At 40.0% G+C, this 26,490-nt stretch overlaps 1 protein-coding gene across 5 annotated transcripts in view; it reads left to right on the top strand.

Annotated features, from left to right (window-relative positions):
* The window catches only part of LOC140468923 (SHC-transforming protein 1-like), a 140,558-nt gene that overhangs the window by 55,205 nt on the left and 58,863 nt on the right, over positions 1–26,490 (top strand). For all 5 annotated transcript variants that reach the window (XM_072565035.1, XM_072565036.1, XM_072565037.1 and 2 more), the window contains one exon: positions 12,671–12,741. In XM_072565035.1, coding sequence (XP_072421136.1) covers positions 12,671–12,741 — 71 coding nt within the window. The remainder of the gene's footprint in view (positions 1–12,670; positions 12,742–26,490) is intronic.

The following is a 26,490-nucleotide window of genomic DNA, read 5'->3' as shown; positions in this document are numbered from 1 at the left end:
CCAATTCACCTAACCTGCGCATCTTTTGGACTGTGGGAGGAAACTGGAGCATCCGGAGGAAACCCACGCAGACACTGGGAGAATGTGCAAATTCCACACAGACAGTTGCCTGAAGCGGGAATTGAACCCGGGTCTCAACCACTGTGCCACCCTGCCATGATTGAATGATAGGACAGACTCGATGAACTGAATGGCCTAATTCTAGTCCTAATATATTCTAGTCTTATTGTCTACATATCATGAAGTGGAAGATTCGGTGTTGGACTGTGGTGGACAAAGTTAAAAAAACACACACCACCAGGTTATAGTCCAACAAGTTTATTTGGAAGTGCTGCTCCTTCAAGGCATGAAGGCACGGTCAAAATTAAGTTGTCGAGTCAAAGGAGGAATTATTTGGGATCACCATAAACTTCACCTTAAGGTCAGTCAGTGGTGGTGAGATAGATAGCTTCCGACTGGTTATTTCAGGAGCAAGAGATTTAGGCAACTCAATGTATAGCCATTGATAATTGGCTAAAGTGGCTGGTAGATGGCATATGCCAAATGCAGCCATATAGGTAGAACTTAAAAACCAAAAAAGAGCAGTCACATTGCTGGGAGTATACTTTAGGCCCCCTAACAATCTGAAAGGAATGGGACAGCAAATACGTAGGCAAATATCAGAGAAGTATAAAAGTAACAGGGTTGTGATAGTAGGGGATTTCAACATCTCCAGCATTAACTGGGGTAGTGATTAGTGTAAAACGTTTAGAGGGAATGGAATCCTTAAAATACCTCCAGGAGATTTTTTTTTTCAGCCAGTATGTAGAAGGTTCTACGAGAGAGTGGTGGTCCTTAATTTTAGGTCAGAAGCTGGGTAATTGGTTGAAGTATCAATGGATGAGCATTTTACAGACAGTAATCATAACTCCATTAGATTCAAGATTGCTATGGAGAATCACAATAATAGGCTTGAAATCAAGTTCTAATCTAGGGTAAGGCTGAATTTTAATAGCATCAGGTATGATTTGTCCAGAGTGGAATGGGAGCAGATCATTTTTAGGTTAATCTGTGTCAGAGCAGTGCAACACATTTTTAAGAAGGAAATAGGGAGTGTAAAGGGCCATCATCGAATAGAGAAAAAGGGTGGGACCAATAAGTCCAGAAAATCCTCACTGTCATTGCAGGCATGTGCCGGATTAGATAAAGAGAAAAAGGAGGCTCAGAACCGCAGAAGCCCATGGTGAGTATAGAATGTACAAGGAGAAACTTAAAAAGAAAATTAGGAGAACAAAAAGGGGTGGGGCGGGGACGTGAAGGAATAATGGTAGGAAAAATAATGGACAACCCTAACTTACAAGTACATTGAGGGAAAGAGTAGGGCCCACTAACAACCATGGTGATAATTTGTACGTGAAGCCAGAGGACATCGGTCGGGTTCTTTTGAATACTTTGTGTCGGTTCTTACGAGTGAAAGGGATGATTTCAAACTTAGAATGGATGGATAGTTTTCCAAAGCTATGATAAACTGTTCTCACTAGGAAACTGATCCCTTGGTCCAAACAGATTTAGTTTTTTTGTTGTAGTGCTGCTTAAGCTTACAGAAAACATTTGACATTGGTGTGTCTTTTGGTTTAGCGAGACTGAACAAATTGTTAGTGTTTCATATACATCTGGGCCTGCTTCAGTCAGGTATATTAATGGTTTCCTCTTCCCACAACCAAATTATCAGGAACATGCAAAATACTATAAACAGTGGAAAAATGTCTCCATCTAATCTACGTATCCCCAGAAAGATACTCAGTTGTGACTGTACTCTTCCAATCTCCTAATAATAACTGTTGATGCCGCCATCTTTGAAGATCACTCCACCCAGTTGTATAAACATGACCAGATTATTAAAACTATTTCTCAATACTCATACAAACAAGAGGGTGCAATTGCAGTTGTAAAAGGATGTTGCAATTTCTGACACTTCTAAAGGCTTCAGAGAGATTGGAAGTGCTGAAACAATAGAGTCGGATAGAAAATGTCATTTGTAGCAGTGATTAGAATGTAAACTGGCATGAATAAACCGAGATATGAATGTAGATTTTCGGAGCGATAACTTTTGTGGGTACATTGAGTTGTTGGAGACCGCATGATGGCTTACAAGGACCTCAGTGAGTTTTGTCAGGGGGGAGTCTGGTGATGTGTTTTGAAGTGACTGGAACTTGAAAGGATAAAAGTATTTAAAATGTCGGGTATTGTAGGGGTTGGTTTTGGATACTTAGAGAATTGGTATGAATGGAGTCAAGGAAACACAAGGTAAGTTTGTGTTTTGATGCTGGATGAAATTGACTTGATAGTCTGGGGAGCGATGATGAATCCTAGAGCCTTTTATTATTCTTTCTTGGTATGTCTAGCTGATGCCCATCCATAATTGCCCTTGAATTGAATGGCCTGCTTTGTCATTTCAGAGTGCATTTAAGAATTGACCACATTGGTGTGGACCTGAAGTCACATGTTGGCCAGATTTCTCTCTCAAAAGTAATTGAACCAGATGGATTTTCATGGCAATCATGGTCATCAACAATAAGTTTCATGATCATCATTATTGTTATCAACTTTCAAATTCAGATTTCTCTTCTATTATTTGAATTTAAATTCCACCAGGCACCATTATGGGATTTGAACCCCATGTCCTCACTGTGTTTGGACTGGGCCTTTGGGTTACTAATCCAGTGACAGTATCAGTAGGACCCCATCTGTTCTTTTTGAAGGACAAAATACCTGAGGACGTGGTGAAATTTCTTTATATTAACATTATTTAATGCATTTGTATTTTCATATGTAATATCGGTAATTCTTGCAAAAGTTGGCTACCGTGATCTGTCTTCCAATCATGTTGCAACACTTGGATGCAATCATCTACTGCACAGGATTTTGACAAATGGTCAATATATTTTCTTTACTCAGAGTTTTAAATCACAAATAACTATAGACGTCCCTAAAGTTATGTGTCAGACAGTCTCTATTCTCATAGTTTTCAGTGTTGATCTTCTGAGCAATCACAGGTTGGCAACTCTGCATCTCACAGGTCCCAAGTTGTTGACCATGATGTTTAATACTAAGCAGTTAACCATGTTATCGGCTGGACTGATTTTATTTTTGGATCATGATATTTAGTGTAGCCTATCCAAACTCCTATTTTGTTTTAGGCAATCTACCATTGGTTTGTCATTTTAACAAGGAAAGTAATCTGCCTTGGTGGGTATTTTTTTTTTTTGCTTGGTCACTTTCAATAGAATGTCATTTTCATTGAACTGTTCTACTCTTTAAAAACCTATTTTCAAGTTTTGAATTCCCTTGATACCCTTTTGAGTGTGTCATGAAGTCAGGGAAAAAAAAGTTTAACGTTGAAAGTCAGGATGTGCTGCGCAGTTTTGTCAATGACTGCAATCTTCAGCATCTAGCTTGCACTGATCATTGGCCGAGAAGATTAATCTGAAGTTGGAGGTCATCTGGATCTCTGGATATGTATGTAAATAGCCTGGGAATATGTGCAGTTGGAAGGGCGATTTCATCCAGCAAAACTCACATCCACAGACCAGTATACTGCTATTGATGGAAGTGCGTGTAACATGCTAGGATCTGTGATGCAGATGTGCTTGACTTCATCATTTTCTGCTGAAAATATAGACAAAGCGTATGCACGTTTGATCTCACAAACAGAAAATAAGACGGGTTGGAGGATTTGAGCTATAAAGAGAGGCTGAACAGGCTGGGGCTGTTTTCTCTGGAGCATCGGAAGCTGAGGGGTGACCTTATAGAGGTTTACAAAATTGAGGGGCATGGATAGGGTAAATAGGCAAAGCCTTTTCCCTGGGGTTGGGGAGCCCAGAACTAGAGGGCATAGGTTTAGGGTGAGAGGGGAAGGATATAAGAGACCTAAGAGGCAACTTTTTTACACAGAGGGTGGTACATGTATGGAACGAGCTGCCAGAGGAAGTGGTAGAGGCTGCTACAATTGCAACATTTAAGAGGCATTTGGATGGGTATATGAATAGGAAGGGTTTGGAGGGATGCTGGCAGGTGGGACTAGATTGGGTTTGGTTATCTGGTCGACATGGAGGGGTTGGACCGAAGGGTCTGTTTCCATGCTGTACATTTCTACTACTCTGACTCTAACACAGCAAGTCTGGCAGCATCTGTGGAGAGAAAGGAAAATTGATGTTTCAGGTCCAGTGACTCCAAGTTTTTCCAACAATTTTTTTGTTTCTGGTTTCCAGCATCCACAGTTCTTTGGGGCTTGTTTTGGTACAATTAGTCACCTTTTGACTTAAGGAGTGTTCAAACGGCAAATTAGAAAGACACCAATTTTGGTGATTCCTGATTTGGTTTGGACAATCCTGGCATTTTTAGAAATGTCTCCTCCAAAGTCACTTGAATAACCATTAACCCAGTCGTCATATTGAGCAGATTCCTGTTACTTCAGGAGATTGTTACATTCAGATTTGACAGGGCTTGAGGAATTTCAGACCCTAATCGAAATCTAAAAATTAACTGCTCTTGAAATGGTTTAATTATATGAAAATTTGTGTTTGATTGTGGAGATCGCTATTAAACATTAAACCACAGAAAAACTTTATGATTCATTCAAAGTTTTTAATTTAAAAAAAGAGGAAAGGCAAATTATCAAGAGGCGCTTGCAAATTCTGAAATGATTTAAAACTAACTAACTCGATAGGCAAATCAAGAGCATTGGTTGTACACCTTCCCCAGTTTTACTAAACAGTGAAATAGAGATATGGGAGTGTGATATAAAATCACCATTCTAATCTGATCCCAATAGCTTCCCACCCAGAGAGTTGAAGTATTTTTAGGCATTGCTAAGTAATTAACACATTCAATGGATGCTATTTTGGTAAAGTAAAACAAAACACTATGGATGTTGGAAATTTGAATTGAAAGCAGAAAATGCTGGAGAAACCCAGCAGGTCTGGCAGCATCGCTGGAGAGTGAAACAGTTAATGTTTTGAGCCCAGTGTGATGGAACAACTTGTCAAAACATGACATGATCGATCCTCCAGGGTATACCAAAGCAGAGATTGGCTCGGCTTAGGTACATTACTTTTTTTTCTCCCCCTCCAGACTTGGCAACATATTCATTCCCCATTGGATTACATGGAATATACAACACACATTCTGGCCAGTTAGCTCAAGACAAAATTTATGCTGTGCTCAAGTTCTTCTGACCTTTGTCATCAAATCTATCAGTTCTGATGATGCTGCTCCATCAACAAGGCTATGCTGCGCGTGGCTTTTTTTTTCGGAGAGGTTATAAAAGCAGCAATTCTGAAAAGTCTGGGTTTAATTACTTGAAAATGCCTTCCAATTTAAAAAAAAACTTTGGACAATGCAAGGGGACTGTCCAGTTCTCCCAGCCCAGCTCAGTCAGTTTTGAGCTACTGGTCCAAGAAACAGCTACATGGACGAAGGTGTTCCATGCTGGATCTTTCTTTTCTTTCTTTTTCTTTCTCGCTCTCTCTCTCTCTCTCTCTTGCTCTCTCTCTCTCTTGCTCTCTCTCTCTTGCTCTCTCTCTCTCTTGCTCTCTCTCTCTTGCTCTCTCTCTCTCGCTCTCTCTCTTTTTTTTCTCTTTCTTTTTTCTCTCTTTTTCTCTTTCTTTTTTCTCTCCCCCTCTCTCTCTCTTCCCCCTCTCTCTCTCTTCCCCCTCTCTCTCTCTTCCCCCCCCTCTCTCTCTCTCTCTCTCTTTCTTTCTTTCTTTCTCTCTCTCTCTCTTTCTTTCTCTCTCTCTCTCTCTCTCTCTTTCTTTCTCTCTTTCCCTCTCTCTCTCTTTCTCTCTCTCTCTCTCTTTTTCTCTCTCTCTCTCTCTCTCTCTTTCCCTCTCTCTCTCTTTCCCCCCTCTCTCTCTCTTTCCCTCTCTTTCCCTCTCGCTCTCTCTCTCTCTCTCTCTCTCTCTCTCTCTCTCTGTCTCTCTCTCTCTCTCTCTCTCCCCCTCTCCCTCTCTCTCTCTCTCTTTCCCTCTCTCTTCCCCCTTTAACTAACTCTTTTGTTTTGTCAAGGGATGTTTGAGGATTGTTGCAGGAATTTGGAATAGCATCGTTTAAGTTGGGTTAACCTGTTAGGTTTTAACATGGGTTAAGGTATTCTGTTTTTTTTTGTGCTTCATTCGGTGATCTTGTAAATAAATTCTGTTTTGTTTAAACTAAATGGTTTGACCAGCTGCATCACTCCTGGAATATTCACTTTACACCTGCTTAAAACAACTAGCAAAGTTAGGGTCCGGGCTACTTTCTTGAAATGTTTTGAGTGAGTCTGGCCTGGTCCATATCACAGTATAACCATCCATTCTCTTCTCCCTCTGAATGTTCACAAAGCCTCCCCTTGAATAGATGTACACTTCCACCTTCTTGCCAAAGTTTCTTCTGAATTTCCTATTGAGTTTTTTTAACTGACTATATTGAATAACTTCTACACCACATGAAACACTTGCTCAGTATCTACTCTATCAAAATCTTGAACAATTTTGAAGACTGTCAATTCTTAGTATCATCCTTGTAAGTCATCTCAGTACCCTCTCCAATGCCACTATTTCCTTTTTGTTTGGAAACAAATGACCAGAACTATATCTAGCGCTCTTAAGTATGGCCTAATCAAGGTTCAGTACAAGTTTAGCATAACTTTCCCATTTGATTATAACACACATTAACTTATTGAAATACCCAGTGTTGAAAAAAAGAACTCTCCTCACAGCTCATCCTGGTGTAAATTCCATCTGGTGGATTGCAGCCACCTAGGATTTCCTCCTAGGCCGGTTGGTCTTGTGTGATAGAGAGAAATGATCTGGTAGTCAAATAAGAATACTTTTGTAAAATAATGCCGCAAATAACAACTAGGGATGCTATTTACATTGGTAAGGAGGACGTTTCTTACTGAGTCTGAGGGAGACCTCAATTTCAGGTCTTAGTCCTTTGAGTTCAATATCTGTTTTTCCCTGACTGAGTCCATATGGCATTGTCCTGTTGAGCAGGGCTTAATGCACTTCTTGGCATTTAATTCTTCAGACTCTTACAATCTTATACAATGCTTGGGTGAACCAGTTGAGTTTTTAAAAAAATAAAATCAAGCTTCACTCCATATGTCATTAAGTATTTGTAGCACTCCCATGCTGCTACACCTGGTGTTCAAGTAATGGAAAGTCTATTGTATTGTAAAGAAAGATAGTATGACTATACTGTGCAAATGAATTTGACGTATAACTAAAAGACAGTTCATTTCAAACAAAAAAAATCCTCCCAATCAAATTGGACTAACCAAATGAATTGTAAGTAAAGAGCACTGAGAGGCTTACTTCAAGTTTTTTTTTTATTTCCGGAAGGTTTGCAGCAATAGAATAAAGTATCTGCAAGAATTGGGGAGGGGGCAAATGGTATTTCACTACGTGAACTGCATAACCCAAAAAAATTCTTAAGCTTGTATTTATGTGGTGTTTGAAAATCCTTGTACTACCACTTTCTGATGCTTGCATTGTGCACATTTGACTGAAATACTAATGTCAACAAACAAAATTTACTTACTCCAAGGTTCAAAAAGGCTTATTCATTTAAAATAAAGTAAGATCATAAAGGTTTTAGATGAACATAAACTTGTCTTTCCAAGAGCTGAAGAGTTGATAACCAGAGGGTATAGATTTAAGATAATAGGTGGAAGAACCAGAGGTGATAAGTTTTGTAAAATTCAGGCACAGAATGTGCACATTGTGGGTTAGGACAGCATTTACTGCTCATAACTAATTGCCCTTTAACAGGTAGTGACGAATTGCTGTGGGCCAGGGGGTGTAGGGAAGCAGTGTTGTTCAGAAGACAATTCTGAGATTCTGACCCAGCAATGTTGAAAGAACAGCAATGTATTTCTAAGTATGTGGCTTTTAGGAAAACTTGTAGGTTGTGGTGTTCAGTGCTGCTCACCTTATCATTCTAAGTGGTAGAGGTTCTAGGTTTGGGGTAAATTTCTGGGGTGCAACTTACACATGGGATCTATTTCCACCACTATATATTTCATTGGCACCACATCCTCTACCTTCAGCAATTAAGCAGCTGCTTTGTCCTGAATGGTGTTGAATTTCTTGTGTTGTTGGAACTGCATCTATCCAGATTCTTGACTTGTGCCTTGTAGATGATAGACAGCCTTTAGAGAGTTTCTCACTACAAAATTCCTAGCTTCTGATCTCCAGGAAATGCTTGATTTTCTTTTTATTCAAGAAGGGATCATCGTTTGATTGATAGTGAACCTGACATTCAACTCCTTCCCAGTTTTCAGCAGCTTCGTCATTTTAGTTTTGAATGGTTTTCTGAATTAATTGACAGGGGAAAAGATGGTTGGACTGTTGGGGTAATTGCTTTTGTCCCCCACTATATAAATATCATATGAAGAAATATGATTATCTGCTTTCTACATTTCTACTCAAATGCAAGACTTTCCTCCTCTTTCAAAATCACTATTGTGAGTGGCTCTGAGAAGAGAGAAAATAATGGTTTTTTTTAAAACCATGAGTCAGCACAAAGTGACAAGCTTGTAGGACGGACATCAGATACTGTTCTGACATCATGCATTATGACTAACCACTCCAAATTTCAGAGAAGGGAAATGGGAGAATGGTGGTCCTGTGACCAAGAAACATACCAAATGACTGGCACACTAAGATTATATTGCATTGTTATGTTAATTCATCACAATTTACGCAAGAGTTTCATTTGAATTCAAAAAGTGCTGGAAGTCACAGGTCAGACAGTATCGGTGGAGATAGAGCAAGATAACGTTTCAATTCCAGACAATAATTCTTCAGAGCTGCCCTCTCGACACCTCCTGTCAGCTCTGAAGAAAGGTCATCTGGACTCTACGTTAGATTGCTCTCTCTCCAGGAATGCTATCTGACCCACTGTGATCCCCAGCTTTTTATTTGTTTCAGTACAGATTCCAGCATGTGCAATAATTTGCTCCTGCTTCATGTGAATTCAGTCATGTTAATACAGAACTTATTGTTATTGGGCAATTATTTGATCAATTAATTTATATGCCTGTAATTTCATCTTTGAAAATTGCAGTCTGGATTATTTTTGTTTTACTTCTCAGGATACAACAAAAGATTTTTTTTAACTTCCCCATTCCTTGTTGCTGCCGAGTAGTCATTTTTATGAAGTATTCATGTAGCTCTACACTTGAGGATATTAAGTATCAATGAACCACAAGGCATTGGATTCATGTGTAGGTCATACTGGGCAGAGGTAGTTTGTTTTTGTATAATTTTTCAGTGAATATTCCCTGCAAGTAATAAACTACCAGCACTTCATACACAATGCAATTGAATTCCTTTTAAATGAGACACTTCCATACCATTGCTGTGAAAAAGTGATAATTGAGTCATTTCTCACCTTTTCCCAAACCCTGTTGAAGACCAACTGTTAAGTTCTTCTGAGGCTACAGGTTTTTTTTAAGCAGTCCAAAAGACTTCTCATTTGTGTTTTTATTTCTTTCTGATCACTACCCGCAAAATAACAATTTTTAAACATTTGGTTTTAGAATTTGACATATTTGGAACTGAACACTCAACCTCTGATTTGCTTGACCAGCTATACAACTATTTTGCCCCTGTAACCCTGCAGAGTGATTGAGTCAGCCTGCTTCCAATGAATATGTAGATATTGCTGAATGTCAGAGGTGTGTAATGCAAATATCCTCCAATTATGCCACTGTAACTGGGATGAGTCAGAGATGAGATCAACTGTCTTCCAGAATAATTTATATTCAAAACAATAATTTATATTCCGTCACCTTCTGTCTTCTACCTTTTTTGAGTCAGTTCTGTATCCAAACAGCTAGTTTGCCCTGTATTCCATGATATCTAACCTTGCTAACCAGTCTCCTGTGGGGAACCTTGTCGAACGCCTTACTGAAGTCCGTATAGATCACGTCCACTGCTCTGCCCTCCTCAAACTCAAGACACCTAGGTTGGATTTAATCATAACCTCAAAGAATGAATCACATACTGAGTAGCCTTTTATTTCCTGTGAAGATGAAGAAGCAAAAATAATTGACTTGTATGGCAAGCCACGTGTTTGCCTCTCAAGAATAGTTTGTTTGCAATGACCTTTAAAAAATTCAAGTTCACCCTTGTCTTAAATGCAAAATGTTTGGTGTGTAACAATATTCTAATAGCTTTTGAGTAAGTTTTTTTTGTTTAGACTGATTAGGTGACTGTATAATGGGAGAAAATGAGGGAATTGAATGATCTGGACTGTTGCAGTGGTGGTTAGATTGCTCATAGTGACTGAATCTGGAAATGGCTCATTTAAGAGTTATTTACTACAGCACTTTATTTACTAGAGTGTTGCTTCCTCGAGGTAGAGACCTGCCGTTCATTTAACACATTGTTTTGTACAAGGTGTGGTTTTCAGCCATGGAATTCTCCTGGAGCTTGTATCTCGTGAAGTTCAATCAAAATATCCAGATTCAGTATAAAATTTTAATCTTGAGGGCATATTGACAAATGCTATTGTGTCCTTTACTGACCCTTACTATAAAATAACCACCCAGAGGATCTTTGCTGGAGGAAGCTGTTCATTGCCAGTGCGACTCTTCCAAAACGCTATTCTTGATTCAAAGTATAGCGGAGAATTTTTTTTTATTTTGCAAGAAAACTGATTCCAGGATGAAAAGAATTTTGCAATCTTTAAGCAGCAGGTTCTAACCAGTGTGCCTGTCTTTAAGTTTCTGGACTGATGATCTCAAACTTTTCAATTCCTGTGCTGTCCCCTCATGTAATCCCTCTAACTGAATGTTTTGGCAATATCACTCACCTTGGTGTTCTTCTTGGTCAGGTTTTTAGATGGGTTTGGCTGTGAGGGGCAATGGCCTCATGGTATTATCACTAGATTGTTAATCCAGGGACATAGGTAATGTCCTGGGGACCTGGATTTGAATCCCAGCATGGTGGATGGTGGAATTAAGAGTCTAATGATGACTGTGAATCCATTGTGGATTGTTGGAAAAATCCATCTAACGCACCCTTACCTGGTCTGGCTTTCTGTGACTCCAGACCCATAGCCAATGTGGTTGACTGTTAAAATTCTGGGCAAGAAGGGATGGGGAATAAAGACTGACCTAGCCAGAGATGTTCTCAATGTGTAAAAAAAAGCAAACATTTCAATATGGAACATCAAGCATTGTGCACATTTAGATGTTCACACTTTTGCATCCTTGAGCCCCTCATCCTGCTATAGCGACTGTGACAGATATATTGAGAGTTTAGGCCCAATTCATTACCAGCTCTGGGGTAGAAATTAGTTATGGACTGCTTTCAGTACCATGTGCTTCCAGACAGGAGTCCCAAAGCTGGTCTCTCTAGCTTCAGTTCAATTAACAGAGCAAGCTTTCTGCTGACCCTCTATAGTTGCCTCACTTATTAGAAACGGATTTTTAGGGAGGTGACAATAGGGCACACCATCATCCCTAAGGTATTGTGCAGCCAGGACGAGTATTCCTAAATCCCTTGGTGGCACTACAAGCTTAGAAATAAGCAAACAATTTACCATTTTGTTTATTAGTGGTGCTTACTGACCATACCCATTCCTGGAAAGCCCAAACAGAACAGAATTGATATCTTCTCCACCCAGTGCTATCCAGTTTCTGTTCCCCTCTTTATTCTTTTCCTTCCCAGAAAGACAGTGGAGAAAATTGAATCTCCTCCTTTTAAGTTTGTTCCCAATCCATTTGGCTTAAGGTGATCTTGGGAGAGAGCAATCCTACAGCCTTTCAGACTATAAAGCTCAAACCACCTACATTGAAGCTATACAATAGAGTCCCTGTTCTGCTGTGTCTAGGCTTATGCAGAAGAAATCAGTGACTAGCTGTGGGCGGCACGGTGGCACAGTGGTTAGCACTGCTGCCTCACAGCGCCGGAGACCCGGGTTCAATTCCCGCCTCAGGCGACTGACTGTGTGGAGTTTGCACACCCTGCATGGGTTTGCTCCGGTTTCCTCCCACAGTCCAAAGATGTGCAGGTTAGGTGAATTGGCCATGCTAAATTGCCCGTAGTGTTAGGTAAGGGGTCGATGTAGATGTATGGGTATGGGTGGGTACGCTTCGGTGGGGCGGTGTGGATTTGTTGGGCCGAAGGGCCTGTTTCCACACTAAGTAATCTAATCTAATCTTATAAAATGAGCATATTGACAAATGCTATTGTGAATGTCTTCCCTGTTGGTAAAAGCAAGAAAGCAGTGGCTAGCACAAACTAAAAGCTTTTTATGACCTTAGAATGTCTCAACGCTTTGAAGTGTAGTTACACCAATTTTACCAGTTTTATTGTACACCCTACTAAAACTAAAGGGAAAACACATTACTTTTTAGGACTTCACATCAGTTAAATGAATTTCATCTTCCACTCTATTTGTTTCCTGTGCTTTAGGAGAAGCCTCAACTGTGGCTTTTTCTGAGGGCTAAAGGGATTCATTAGGAGCCCTGGGTCCTATCAATGCTTCAGCATGTGAGCTCATGATGGTGCAGTTTGCGTGTTTTTATGGCTTCTATTTATATTTAAAAGAAATTAAAAATTGTGCTCTCATGATCACTAAGAATTTAACTTTTTTTAAACTTTTCATGCTGATTTTCCTCTTTTTTTTTGTTCCCCAGTATATGGGCTGTGTCGAAGTGTTACAATCCATGAGGTCACTTGATTTCAATACAAGAACCCAAGTCACGAGGTAAGCACCAAAGGAAAAATGTCATGCTGGAGAAGACAGAACTGCATTGTTAAAATATGTACTTTGCCACATTGTTTAGTGGTAATTACAAATCAAATTTTTGAATGTGATGTTTCAAAAGTGTTCTTGATCTTGTAGGAAAGGAAAGTTGGTTTAGGTATAGTAAATATATATTTTGTGATTCTGTGCAATTTACAGATCTGTGTTCAGTTGAGAGAATAAGATGGATAAGAATACAGATTTTTCAGTTATTTACATTAGATTCCCTACAGTGTGGAAACAGACCCTTCAGCCCAACCAGTCCACACCGACCCTCTGAAGAGTAACCCTCCCAGACCCATGTACCTAACACTAAGGGCAATTTAGAATGGTCAATTCACCTGACCTGCACATCTTTGGACTGTGGGAGGAAACTGGAGCACCTGGAGGAAACCCACGCAGACACAGGGAGAACGTGCAAACTCAACACAAAAAGTTTCCCAAGGCCAGAATTGACCCTGGGTCCCTGGTGTTGTGAGGCAGCAGTGCTAACCACTGAGCCACTGTGCTGCCTGTTATTGGTTAACAAAAATTATAAATAGTGTATTGCATGGTTACTGATTTTTGTCAATATAACTATCTGGTCAGAAATTTGTCTTTCCACTGTAGAATTTCTTAAAATGCATCATTGTAAAATTTCAGCAGCAAAATGTGGAATAGTTGCAGCATTGAAGGAGGCCACTTGGTTCATTGTATTTGTGCTGAGTCCCTGCAATTTGGCTTGTCCCATTTCATTTCAAAAACAAAGCTGTGTGAAATTGCTACCCAGTCCCCAAAGTTTTAGCAGTAATGACAATGAATGACATTATTTTACAGTTACTTGGTGTAATTTGTCTCAATAAAATGGATGGTTTTTATGCTGCTCACCCTCTGCCAACATTCTTGAAGGTGGGAAATCTACAAAAAGCCCAGTTGGGTGTTTTTCTGCCCCCAGCCTATCTGAAATTTTTACATAGAGGAAGGTTTCAGGCAGGCTACCCTGTCTTGGACAAATTGAGATCTTTTAGTGGCTAATTGGTGACAGCTGAAGAGCCTAATTCAGCTGTTGTCAACATTTTGTACCTGTGGTAGGAGAGGCACACACCATAAATAAAGTTTGGCAGTTCCTTTGTGTGTCCCAGGAGTCCATATCCCAAAGTTTTTATCTCCTTGCCCTGCCTTAACACACCTTTTGGGGCTCTTGATCCTAGGTCCTTGCCTCCCTCACCCTTTTCAGACTCTGTAACCCTAGATTTTCCTCAATCCTCAGAGTGGTGGAGCTGCCGAGTGCTGGCCTATCTGATGGGCTGGCAGCTGTCTAAGATGTGACTTCCTCCCAAACGAGAACTGCAGTCTAGTCTCAAAGCAGTTAACTTGACTCCCAGCTTTAAATTGTCACAGGGCAGGTATTGGATAGGCCTCTAATCGCAAATGAATCAGAAAGATGAAGCATATTAAATTCCATGTTCTAATAATCACAAATTTTCCTAGCACACATTGCAAAGGTGCTGTTTCCAGATGATGACACATTTTCTGATGTTGAAGTTATTTCGTTTTCAGTAGTGTGTGCATTTCTTGATATGGTCAGCCCCAGCACAACTGCGGGGGACAAAGAAAAGTGAGATTGACAAATGAGACAATAGGCTTGACTCACTTTATATGCAAAATTGAGGTCTCATCTGATCAGTACATTTATTTCCATGTTTCACTCCTAACTTTTTTTACCCTTCATGAGAGGCTTTTATTTCCCTCGCTGTTTTATCACTCTCCTCACTGAATTCCTCTTTAATACTGGCTGCAATGTTAGGTATCAGTCATGTGTGCAAAAGAGTTTCTACTCCGATTAAATATAAAATGACCAGCAAAAACTGTGTTGCATTCAAACTTCCTTCCTGGCACAAAATGAACAAACATTTTTTTCAGCATGTCGAAGATTTCTTCCTCCTCCTTCAAAACTACACTGTTCTACTCAGGTGGGGGATGGGGGTTTAATTGGCTTTGTTTAGGTGAAAAGTCATGTTGGGTGCTGTAAAGCAAATTAACCGCTTTCCTTAATGGGACAGTGGATCAAACACTAATGTACAACCACAATAATTCAGTGGAAATTTTATTTAACCAATTTCCGATTTTAAAATCTTATGCAGATCTTGACTACAACTTAGTCTGATTTAATTTGAGGAAGTTGGCAGTATTGTTTCTGATGTGGAATGATATGGTTGCAAAAATAGATATACCAAAGACTGTTTGCTTTTGTTTATAAAAGTAGTGTTCATCTAAATATTGTGGGGCTTGGTTAATTCTAGCTAAAGTGTAATGTTGAACAATATTGATAAGGGCAGGTTCAATCCCTGATCCTGGTAGTTCATGAAGGTTCTACCTCCTTGTTTGCGCCACACTTTGTGGAGTGGTCTCCTTTGAACTATATATATCTAACCGCTTGCTGGAGAAAGATGCCCTCCTGTCCTCTGTGGACAATGACTAATTATATATTAATTAATCCAAATATTTAATTTGCAATGAATATTGAAGCATAAACACCCAATTTATTATTCAAATCAATTTTTCGACTGTAATAGAAATTTGAGGAAGGAAGTAGTCATTGCTGTTTGAAATGAGACCATAGACTCTGGAATGGTGATTATTCCACCAGACATCCGTTTTTAGGATCAAACACGTGCTAGTTAGGAGCACCTTTAATGTGGCACGCAGTGTAACATCCTGTGGAGTGCTCCAACTTTGCCTTAATCACGGCCTCTGAACAGTTTATTGTCATTCACTCATGGGACTGTACATGCGGCTTGCAACTATTTATTAGGTCAATGGATAGACTGTTAATGTAGCCAGATTTGCTGCTGATACACAGATAGTTAGGAATGCAAGCTGTGAAGACGATACAAAGAGGCTGCAAAGCAATGTTGGTGAGTTAATTTCAGCTTGTAAAAAAAAATTGGCAGATAGAGTATAATGTGGGAAAATGAGGTAGTCTAATTTGGCAGAAAGAATACAAATACAGAATATTATATAAATGTGAAATGACAGAATGCTGCAGTAGAACACGATCTAGGTCACAAAAAAGTGACATGCAGGCACAGTATGTAAGCGGGAAGGCGAATGATATGTTTCCTTTCATGTAAGGACAATGGAGTATAAAAGGGAAATGCTGTTGCAGCTGTGCAGGGCATTGATGAGATGTCCAAATGTTTTCTATATAAGTTTGGTCTCCTTACTTAAGGAGGGATATTTCTGTACTGGAGCCACTTTACTTGGTATGGATGAGTTGCCTTGTGTGAAAGCCTGGGGCCCATATTCCTGAGATACCTTAACAGAGATGAAGCTGAGATGATGTTTCCTCTCATGGTATGGAGAATTAGGGGACACAGTTTAAAATTGGTGGGTCTCCTATTCAAGACAGATGAAGAGGAACTTCTTTTGAGGATTGTCAGTCTTTGGAAATCTCTTCCATAGAAATCTGTGGAGGCTGGATCATTGAATACATTTAAAACTGAGCCAGAAATATTTTAATTGACAAGGGAAGCAAGTGTTCTGAAGCCAGGCAAGAAAGTGGAGCTAAGGCCACAATCAGCTCACCCCTGATCCCGTTGAATGATAGAGCAGGCTAGGTAAGCCAAATGAGTCCTGCTCCTATTCCTTATGATCTTTTATTTTAATCTTTGGGCCACTTTACAACCTTGGTCCAAAAATGGAGAACAGAGCAGAATTTCAGATATAACATGAGTGATTGCCAATGATATCAAGACAGTGTTTGATTTGAATCTGGCATCAAAGAACCCTAGCAGAATTGAACCTGACGGGTGGTGGGTGGTATGAAAACACTTTACTAGTTGAAATCATACCACCAGAACCAACTTGGTGTTAGGTTAGAGGCCAATCATTTTGGTCATGTGACATTTCTGCACTGTGGTTTAGTACTCTAGGCTTAAACCATCTTTAGTTGCTTTGCCAATGACCTTGACTCCATTGTAAAGGCAGAAATGGGGATGTTTACTGATCATTGCAGTGTTCAGTATCATTCGCAAATCCTCAGTTACTGAAGAAGTCTGTGTCTAATGCAACAAAAGTGAACAGCATTCAGACACAGCTGAAACGTTTGCACTGAACAATGACCATCTCCAATTAGGCAAAATCTAAATGTCTTTTGACATTGAGGAATTAGCATTGCTTAATGTCTCCCTTGTTAACATCCTTGAGTGTAATCTTTACTCAAACTGAACTAAGCCAGTCACAAATATTGTGGCTACAAGAGTAGGTCCAAGGCTAGGAATTCTTTTATAAGTAAATTGCCCCCCCTGATTCTTCAGACCCTATCCAGTATCTGAGAGGGTCAGGTCAGAAATGTAAAGGAATACACCCCAAATGCCTGGACGAGTGCATCTTCAGAAACAAAGTAACCTAGTTGGTTAGCCCTCCATCCACCATCTTAACCTTTCACTCTTCATCACTAGCACACAGCTTGAGCAGTATGTATCACTTAGAAAACGTAGTAGAGCAATTTGCTAAGATTGCTTTGACGCATCTCTTAAATCTGTGATATATATTACCTTGAAGACCAAGAGCAGTAGATGCATGGGAACTTTGCAACTTGCAAGATCCCTCTCCATGTCACAGACCCACCATATTTGGCAGGAGGATGGAGTAAACAATTACTTCACTGTGTCACAAGATCAAAATCCTGGAACTCCCTCTTTCTGGGTTTACCTTGACTGTGAGGATTGTAATATGTTCAAGAAGTGAACTCACTGCCCTCTTAAGAGAAATTAAGGATAGACAATAAATGCTGCCTTGCCAGCAATGCCCATGACTTAGAAACAAAAACAAAAAAAAAGTTTTCACTTCTGGGAAGCCAATAAAGGTAAGAGTGCCTAGTAATTCTAACCTGGAATTGAGAAGAAACTGCTTCGACTAGAAAATGGTTTGAATTTGTTGAATGTGGAGCTTTACCCAATACCATGTAGTTGAAGTAAGTAATGTGGACACATTTTTTAAGGCGAAGCCAGACAAGTCAATGAGGAAGCAGGAATAGCAAGTCATATTGATAGATCATCAGATAAAATTAGGCTGTTCAATGATGGCTGTGCTTCTCAACCCAATTCTTCTGCTTTCTCCCTGTAACCTTTGATCCCCTTACTAATAAATAACTCCTCTATCACTGTCTTAAAGACACTGTCTTAAATGACTTGGCTTCCACAGCCTCCTCCAGCAATGTGTTCAAACAATTCATCACTGTCTGGCTGAAAAAATTCTTCCTCATCTCAGTTCTCCCTTCACCCTGAGGCTGTGCCCTCTGGTCCTAGTCTCTCCTTACTCGTGGAAACCTGTTCTCCACATCTACACTATCCAGGCCTCTCAGTAAGTTTCAGTGAAATGCCCCTGTTAGGTGAAGATGAGTGGGAGAGGCCCAAGTGGACCATAAACACCAGCATGTATCAATTGGATCAAATGGCTTGCAGTGTTCCCTTGATTCTTTTCTTCCCCCTTCAACTGTGCAGATCTCCTAAGGTCTATGCATGGCAGCAACTTCTGGAATTAGAGGTCAATGCTGTAATTGGTGTTGGAATGCTGATTACCGTGTGCAGAACATCAGAGCAGCTGATGGATCATTGGCATGTTAATGTGTTGGTTGGCATAATTGTTGCAATATTAGTGTTCTATTTAACTAAGAATGTATATTGATCTCCACTGTTGACTGTGTGCTTGAGATTTTTTAAATTCCAGGCTTCTGTTAAATTGTATTTCTTTGAGTGTCTTTAGGTAATTTTTTTGATGTGCTCTGTATTTGATAAGGCCAAATGCTCTGCTGGTTCTAAACTGGACCCAAGCCATGCATCTTCCCCCGCAACCCCCAACCTCCAGGTCACTGCCACCTTTAAGGAGGAGAAAGTGAGGACTGTAGATGCTGGAGATCAGAGCTGAAAAATGTGTTGCTGGAAAAGCGCAGCAGGTCAGGCGGCAACAAAGGAGCAGGAGAATCGACGTTTCGGGCATAAGCCCTTCTTCAGGAATGAGGAGGGTGTGCCAAACAGGCTAAGATAAAAGGTGGGGAGGAGGGACTTGGGGGAGGGGTGTTAGGAATACAATAGGTGGAAGGAGGTTAAGGTGAGGGTGATAGGCCGGAGAGGGGTGGGGGCGGAGAAGTCAGGAAGAAGATTGCACGTCAACAAGGCGGTGCTGAGTCTGAGGTTTGGGACTGACAAAAGGTGGGGGGAGGGGAAATGAGGAAGTTGGAGAAATCTGCATTCATCCCTTGTGGTTGGAGGGTTCCTTGGCGGAAGATGAGGTGCTCTTCCTCGAGGCATCGTGTTGCCATGGTCTGGCGATGGAGGAGGCCAAGGACCTGCATGTCCTTGGCGGAGTGGGTGGGGGAGTTGAAGTGTTCAGCCACAGGGCGGTTGGGTTGGTTGGTGCGGATGTCCCAGAGGTGTTCTCTGAAACGTCCCGCAAGTAGGCGGACTGTTTCCCTAATGTATAGGAGGCCACATCGGGTGCAGCGGATGCAGTAAATGATATATGTGGAGGTGCAGGTGAATTTGTGACGGATATGGAAAGATTTCTTGGGGCCTTGGAGGGAAGTAAGGGGGGGAGGTGTGGGCGCAAGTTTTGCATTTCTTGCGGTTGCAGGGGAAGGTGCCAGGAGTGGAGGTTCTGTTGTTGGGGGTGTGGACCTGACGAGGGAGTCGCAGAAGGAGTGGTCTTTCCAGAATGCTGATAGGGGAGGGGAGGGAAATATATCCTTGGTGGTGGGGTCTGTTTGGAGGTGGCGGAAATGACAAAGGATGATACAATGTATCTGGAGGTTGATGGGGTGGTAGGTGAGGACCAGTGGGGTTCTGTCCTGGTGGTGATTGGAGGGGCGGGGTTCAAGGGCGGAGGAGCGGTAAGTGGAGGGGATGCGGAGGACATCATCAACCACGCCTGAGGGAAAATTGCAGTCTTTGAAGAAGGAGGCCATCTGGGTTGTTCGGTATTGGAACTGGTCCTCCTGGGAACAAATGAGGTGAAGGAATTGGGAATATTGGATGGCGTTTTTACAGGGGGCAGGGTTGGAGGAGGTGTAATCTAGGAAGCTGTGGGAGTCAGTTGGTTTATAGTAAATGCCCGTGTTGAGTCGGTCGTCCGAGATAGAAATAGAGAGGTCTAGGAAGGGGAGGGAGGAGTCTGAGACGGTCCAGGTAAATTTGAGGTCTGGGTGGAAGGTGTTAGTAAAGTGGATGAACTGTTCAACTTCCTCGTGGGAGCACGATGTAGCAGAGGAAATGGTGGGGGGATGGTGCCAGTGTAGCTGCAGAAGATGGACTGTTCCACATATCTGACGAAGAGGCAGGCATAGCTTGGCCCCAGCGGGTGCCCATGGCTACTCCTTTGGTTTGGAGGAAGTGGGAGGACTGGAAAGAGAAGTTGCTCAGAGTGAGGACCAGTTCAGTCAGTCGAAGGAGGATGTCAGTGGAAGAGTACAGGTTGGTTCGGTGGGAAAGGAAGAAGCAGAGGGCTTTGAGGCCTTCGTGATGAGGGATGGAGGTGTATAGGGACTGGATGTCCATGGTGAAGATAAGGCCACCTTTAAGTCCATCTATCAAAATCCCAAAATTCATATTATATATGAATTAAGTGTCAGCCAGTCTTCCCATTTGGACAATGAAAGCTTGGAAATCAACTTAATTATTGGTTGGTACAGTTGTTGTTTTTGTCTTTACTCTATATCACTATTCCCATGTGAGTACACTTTTTAAAAATCTGCAGTCTTGCTTTCAGAAAGCTCTGTGACTCCAAGGCCTTTAACCCCCACGGCTGAGTTGATGGATTGTGCTTCCTCCCATAGAGTCTTGCCTGCTGGCTGTCCCTCAAGGGCCCTGTACTCTCTTGATTTTCTAAGATGTTCGCACTGTCTTGCTCATTCACTCATTATTTCCTCTTCCTCCTTTCTTTCTTGCTCTCTCTTTATGTAGTGCTGAAAACTCTTGATTTTTCACTAAGATTTATTGTGACTGTGGTGAATGATGTCTAATTCTCTTCTCTTTATTTAAATATATTTTACCCATTTCCACATAATTATAGCATGTTGATATTCCTAACCTACTAAGTATTTTTACAACCACATATTTTGTGTTTTGATATTATTCAGAAATTGGATGTGGTGGTGGGATTAATTGAATTTGTTTTTTTAAAAAGGGCATTGGCAACACCTATGGGTTGAATGATCTCCATTTATGATTCTAAATACCTATAATGACACTAAGTTGTAATATGTTCATTCTCGTGTCAGCTAACCAGCCCTACGAAAGCAATAAGAAACACGTTCGTTGTCATAATCAACTGCTTTAGTAACAGGTTATTGGATAAGTTAATCCACTTTGCTGTTCACTATCAACTAAACTCTCCACTTCCATGTCCCTACTTCAGACAGGGCAGTTTGAGGCTTAATGGTTGTGAGCGTAATTGATGGTGAGAAGAAATTAGTTCACACTTCTCCTTGACTTCAACTCCAATTTATTAATTTTTTTAATAGAATAAGACTGCATTTAGCCTATTTTTCCAATTGACCTGTTCAGAGATGTTATTACACACCTTTGCAGCAGGTGGGACTTGAACCTGGGTGTCTCAGTTCAGGGGTAGGAACACTAGCACTGTGCCACAAGAACCCCTATAAGGCTGTAGCTAAAGGTTGTTATGTTAATTGCTTTCAGTATTGATTTAATGAAGTATTTTAAAAGACTGAGGTGAATAAAATGATTTGTAAAATGGCGTTTCTCTAACCTTTGAAAGGATATACATAGAGAAATAATAGTGCATATCGAAGTAAGCATTGTGAACTGATTGCTGTTGTTCTGGGGATTGTGATTTCTTTCTGTGCAAAGTAAAGCAAAATTGCAAATGTATCTTGATAAATATACTTGCAATTGCATTACATTATTGAGAGCACCTTCCTCATTTGGCAAAGTCTGAAAGATTAATCTCTTTTTTGATTTTGAATTTTTATAATCTGCATCAGAAAATGATAATTGATATTAAGATTTTTCAATTTTTTTTATTGCTGAAATTTTTCTATGACCTAAGTCGGTGACTCAAAAGTGCATCAGAATCTTTTTTTTCAACTTTTTTGAAGCTTGGTGTAAAAGGGTTGAAAGGTTTAGTTTTGGAGCCTTTCATTGCAGGAATACAATCCAGCACTTCATTACTATACAATGATTTCATTGGATTAGACTTAAGGAAATTACTGGAAACCTTGTCAAAAGAAAAAGCAAAATTGGCAAAGGGATTGTTGTTGAGATATGATTTCAAAACAGGATTTAACTATCGTCTGTGTAGGCAAACAAAAGGGAAATTGTCTTGTCAAAACTAAAGCTGGATGACACTTGACTTCAGTTTGAGATTCACATGGGTTCAGCCAGATGTGCTGTTCTTGTCAGGCCTGACAATCTTCTTGCAGTACATACAGATACTAACTAACTAAAGTACATGCTTAACGTAAATCTCAACCCAATAGGGGTGTGTTATACATGCTTTGTTTCATGTCATACAGTACATAGTATAAACTCATTGAAGATAGGGGACGTTAGAAAATAATTATAGAATAGATAATAGGTCGATCAACCTTCAAACTTGTCATGTATCTAATTGAAGGAAATTCAATTTATATTAATGAGTGCAATTACAGCCCATTATAATTGATGGAATGAGTCATTCCCAATCTATGAGCTGTTGAAATGTAATTGGAACGAAAAATCTACAGTTTTCCATACTGAACATATCCCATAATTGTAATTTTTTTGTCTGTTATAATTTAAAATTGCCCTGTTCTAGGTTAAGTTGCTGATCCTCATCTATGCTGTGGATCACCAGTTATAAAGTAGTTGTTGCACTTGAAAAGTGTTCATATATGGAAATATCCATGATCTGAGTCAATGGTGCTATTTCTAGTTCAGATTGTTAATGGATATTTAGTAGCTATTTTCATTTATTTAATGAATAATGAGCTACTCTGGAATCACAATGAACCAGTTGACTCACTCAGATTTATTTGCATTGTTTGCAACTGTCCTTTTCAAATTAGTTATCTGTGTTAACGGCTCTAAATAACAGGCTTCAACTTGTGCAATAACTTCAAGAAATTTTCAGTGAACCCAGCTGACTCCCTTCCCCCTCCAAATTTAATTTTGCAAGACCTTCAGGAGCATCACTTGGATGAAAAGTGAATGACACCCCACACACCGACCATGAATATACGAGTACAATTGCTCCTTCCTTGGGGAATGCTGTTTCCATGTCATTCCATTGTACCTGTTGTTTCATTTTTCATTTTAGTCTGATGGTTGATCTATGGACTAGGCTGGTATTATCTTGATTGACCATGTGTAGTTGAGGAACAGTTCCACCTGTTGTCTGTATACCATTTCAACCACCGAGACGTATCTGGTGTTCACTTCCACAATATATGATCACGGTCATAATTGCTTTCTGCAGGCTCTATATTGCCACTTAGGCTGACTCTCTCTTGTTGAGTGTTGAAGTTTTATACCCTGACTGACAATGCTCTATTCTGGCAATGGTTTAAGTCTCGTCAAAATGAACTCTGCCTTTTTGGTGGTTTTTGCCTTGGTTTAAGTTACTCCCACCTGTTACTATATTTGGCTTCAGTCGTCCTTTTTGCTACTGAAAGAGCAGTTTGTGTGCAGAGTAACATATTTGTCTTTGTATTGCCGTACACTTCATGCCTTCAGTATGATTGCTTTTCCACTCAATGATTGACCTGTATATATTTGCTCTGGATTTGCTCTACTTCTCTGGCTCCTTCGATTTTTTTTTCATTGCCACTTCAGCATTTCCATTTGACAGGGACAAGTTTGGAGATAATATGCTGTTGAACTTTATCAAGTAGCTGAATTCTTCATCACAAGGCTCTCAGTTCATGAATGAACTACAATGTTGAATGCTGTAATTGCTGAAATTTGCTTTCAGGCATTTACAAAATCTCACTGGTGGTTGTTGAAGTCAGCTAAACTACATCCCAGTAATCAGAATAAGGTGAAAGATTTTACTGCCTACCAATAATACTCCTGATCAATCAGTCATCGTTCCCTTTTGAAACAGAATACTAGACCAAATGAGTTCGTTCTTTGCTGTAATGTTCTATCATTATTTACCAACACCATCGTTGTTTTATTTTCCTTTAACCTACCCATGAAGGGAAAAATCAATAAAACTTGGGTCAATACATTCATTTTCTAGTTGATTTGGGATTTTATTTTAAAAACTGATTGCTTTCCCCACTCTGGACCAGTTCTGCTGGGGGGAGAAATGCTTAACATCATTCTGCTCTCTTCACGTTGAATGTCAGTGCACTAGTTGACATCACCCATGCAGGCTCAGAGTATACTAGCACACCTGAGACTTGTTGTTACTAGAGGTCAATGTCACTAAAACATATGTACAGATGGCTCTTGATGGTCAGCTTGAATAGCAACCTCTATTGGGAACACAATCTTTAACCACTGACACTGTGTGACACAAGCTATATTTAAAAACAAAATGCAAATCATGAGATTCCATTACTTACATTCCAAATCTTAGGCATTGACACAAATTTAAGTTGGTTGTAGTGTCTAGTGAGAACGGGGGTGGTTGATGTTTGAACTTGAGCCCAAATAAGATACTGATAGAGATTTATGCTAAATTTAGACATTCCAGTCGTGCATAAATAACTTCAATTGGTGGACACTTTTTGGTGTTAGGCTGGTAACCACAATTGACTGTGGAGAAATGTGACCTTTTTAAATAATGGTACAATTAACTGAGGATAAATGAGATGTATAAAGAAGTAAAGAATCAGAAAATAAGTATTTGCGTTGTAAAGAAATGATGAAAGCCACCGAGTGAATGGGAACAGACCATTACAAAAGAGTGAGAATAAGAAATGGCTGTGGATGTAATCAGTCGAGAGTGTTGTGCTGGAAAAGCGCAGCATCCAAGAAGTAGCAGAATCTATGTTTTGGGCATAAGCCCTTCATCAGGAACAATGTGCCATTCACATTGGATTTCTATAAACAAAAGAGTCAACATATGAGTTCTGTATCTTTCTTTGTCAACAAGATATACAATATTCTTGCTTTATGTCATTCACGATCTGTATGTGCTGTATAATGGCAATGGCGAAACTACTGATTTTTTTTTCCCCAACTAAACTGAGTCAGTGCAGAAACCACACTCCATATTCCACCCAGATAGCTTAAAACAAATGAGGAATGTAATTGGATCATTCATAACCCACCTATCCTTTACTATTGCATCCAGTTTTTACTGATTCATTTCAATTTTGTGACTGAAGTATGTTACCCATAATTTTAAAGGTGAAAGTGAGGACTGCAGATGCTGGAAATTAGAGTCGAGGATGTGGTGCTGGAAAAGCACAGCAGGTCAGCAGCATCTGAGGACCAGGAGAATCGACGTTTCGGGCAAAAGCCCTTCATCTATTTTCCTGCTCCTCAGATGCTGCCTGACCTCCCCATAACTTAAATCCTACTTGTTGAAAATGCTCATTGTATGAAAATGTTTGTATCTGTTTGATACAGATACAAATAAATATCTGTAAATTTTACATTTACCTTCCAATTACAGTGTAATTGTTTAAATTGAAGTAGCAGATTTATCAAATAGTACAGCACTGGAGATCAGTCGGGTCATTGAATCTGTTTGTCTCTTTCAGAGTAATCATAGTTAGCTCCACTCGCATGCTCTGTGTTCCTGTTTTTTTTTCCCCTCAGAGTAATTATCCAGTAACCTTTTTGAAGACTACCATTGATGTTCTTTTCACCAGGCTAACTACCAGGCAATGCATTCCAACTTCTAGGCACTGGTTGCATTTTAGGAAAAGCTTCTCATGTCACTAATAGTTCTTCTGCCATCATCTTTAAATCTGTACCATCTTACTGACTCTTCAGCTAATGAAAGCCATTTCTCTTAGTTACTCCTGTCCAATCGCTTCATAATTTTAAATAACTTGATTAAATTTCCTCCTTTGGCATTTCTTGGCCCAGGTTCTTCAGTCTTCAGTCTATCCATGTAAGTATAATCCCTCTTTCTACTTACTGTTCTAGTATTTGGCTTTCACATGCTCTCCAAAACCTTCACGTCTTTCCTAAATTGTGCTGCTCACAAATTCTAACCCTTCACAAACATCACCATGCAGACTGCCTGGCCCTCTGTGCCAATTTTTGATAGGATCCTGCTGTGTCCAAAATAACCGTTGTCATATTTGGTTTTTTGACTACTATTTACAGCCTTCAAAATGATTTCTCTGCTCAGCCACATCGTTTCAAGGCTGATGAGCCCTTACTTCTCCAATTTTCCTGTTAACTCAGTCTCCTGACTCCTTGAATGGTTTCATTGTTTCACGGTGTCTAAAACTGGACATGATACTGGAGATGTGGTCTGAATAAGAGTACTGCTCAGTTGAAGCATGACTTTCTCTAACTTGCATCATGTTATATGACTTTGCTGTGCGTAACTTTCTGCAATCCATTTTGGCTATAGCACATGGCAATTCAGTAATGATGTCAAGTCTAATTAATACCCCTGGATCTCTGACTTCACACTGATCATTTGATGCCATCCATTATATAGGTGTATCTTCCATTTTTTTTCCTATATTAAATAATTTATACTCTTATTAAATTTTAATTGTCTTTGTTTCACTTGTATGCATATTTTTAGTTTATGTTT

This window comes from Chiloscyllium punctatum, chromosome 48 (assembly GCF_047496795.1).
Source record: "Chiloscyllium punctatum isolate Juve2018m chromosome 48, sChiPun1.3, whole genome shotgun sequence".
NCBI classification, from domain to species: domain Eukaryota; kingdom Metazoa; phylum Chordata; class Chondrichthyes; order Orectolobiformes; family Hemiscylliidae; genus Chiloscyllium; species Chiloscyllium punctatum.
This window is presented reverse-complemented; position numbering and strand designations above follow the sequence as displayed.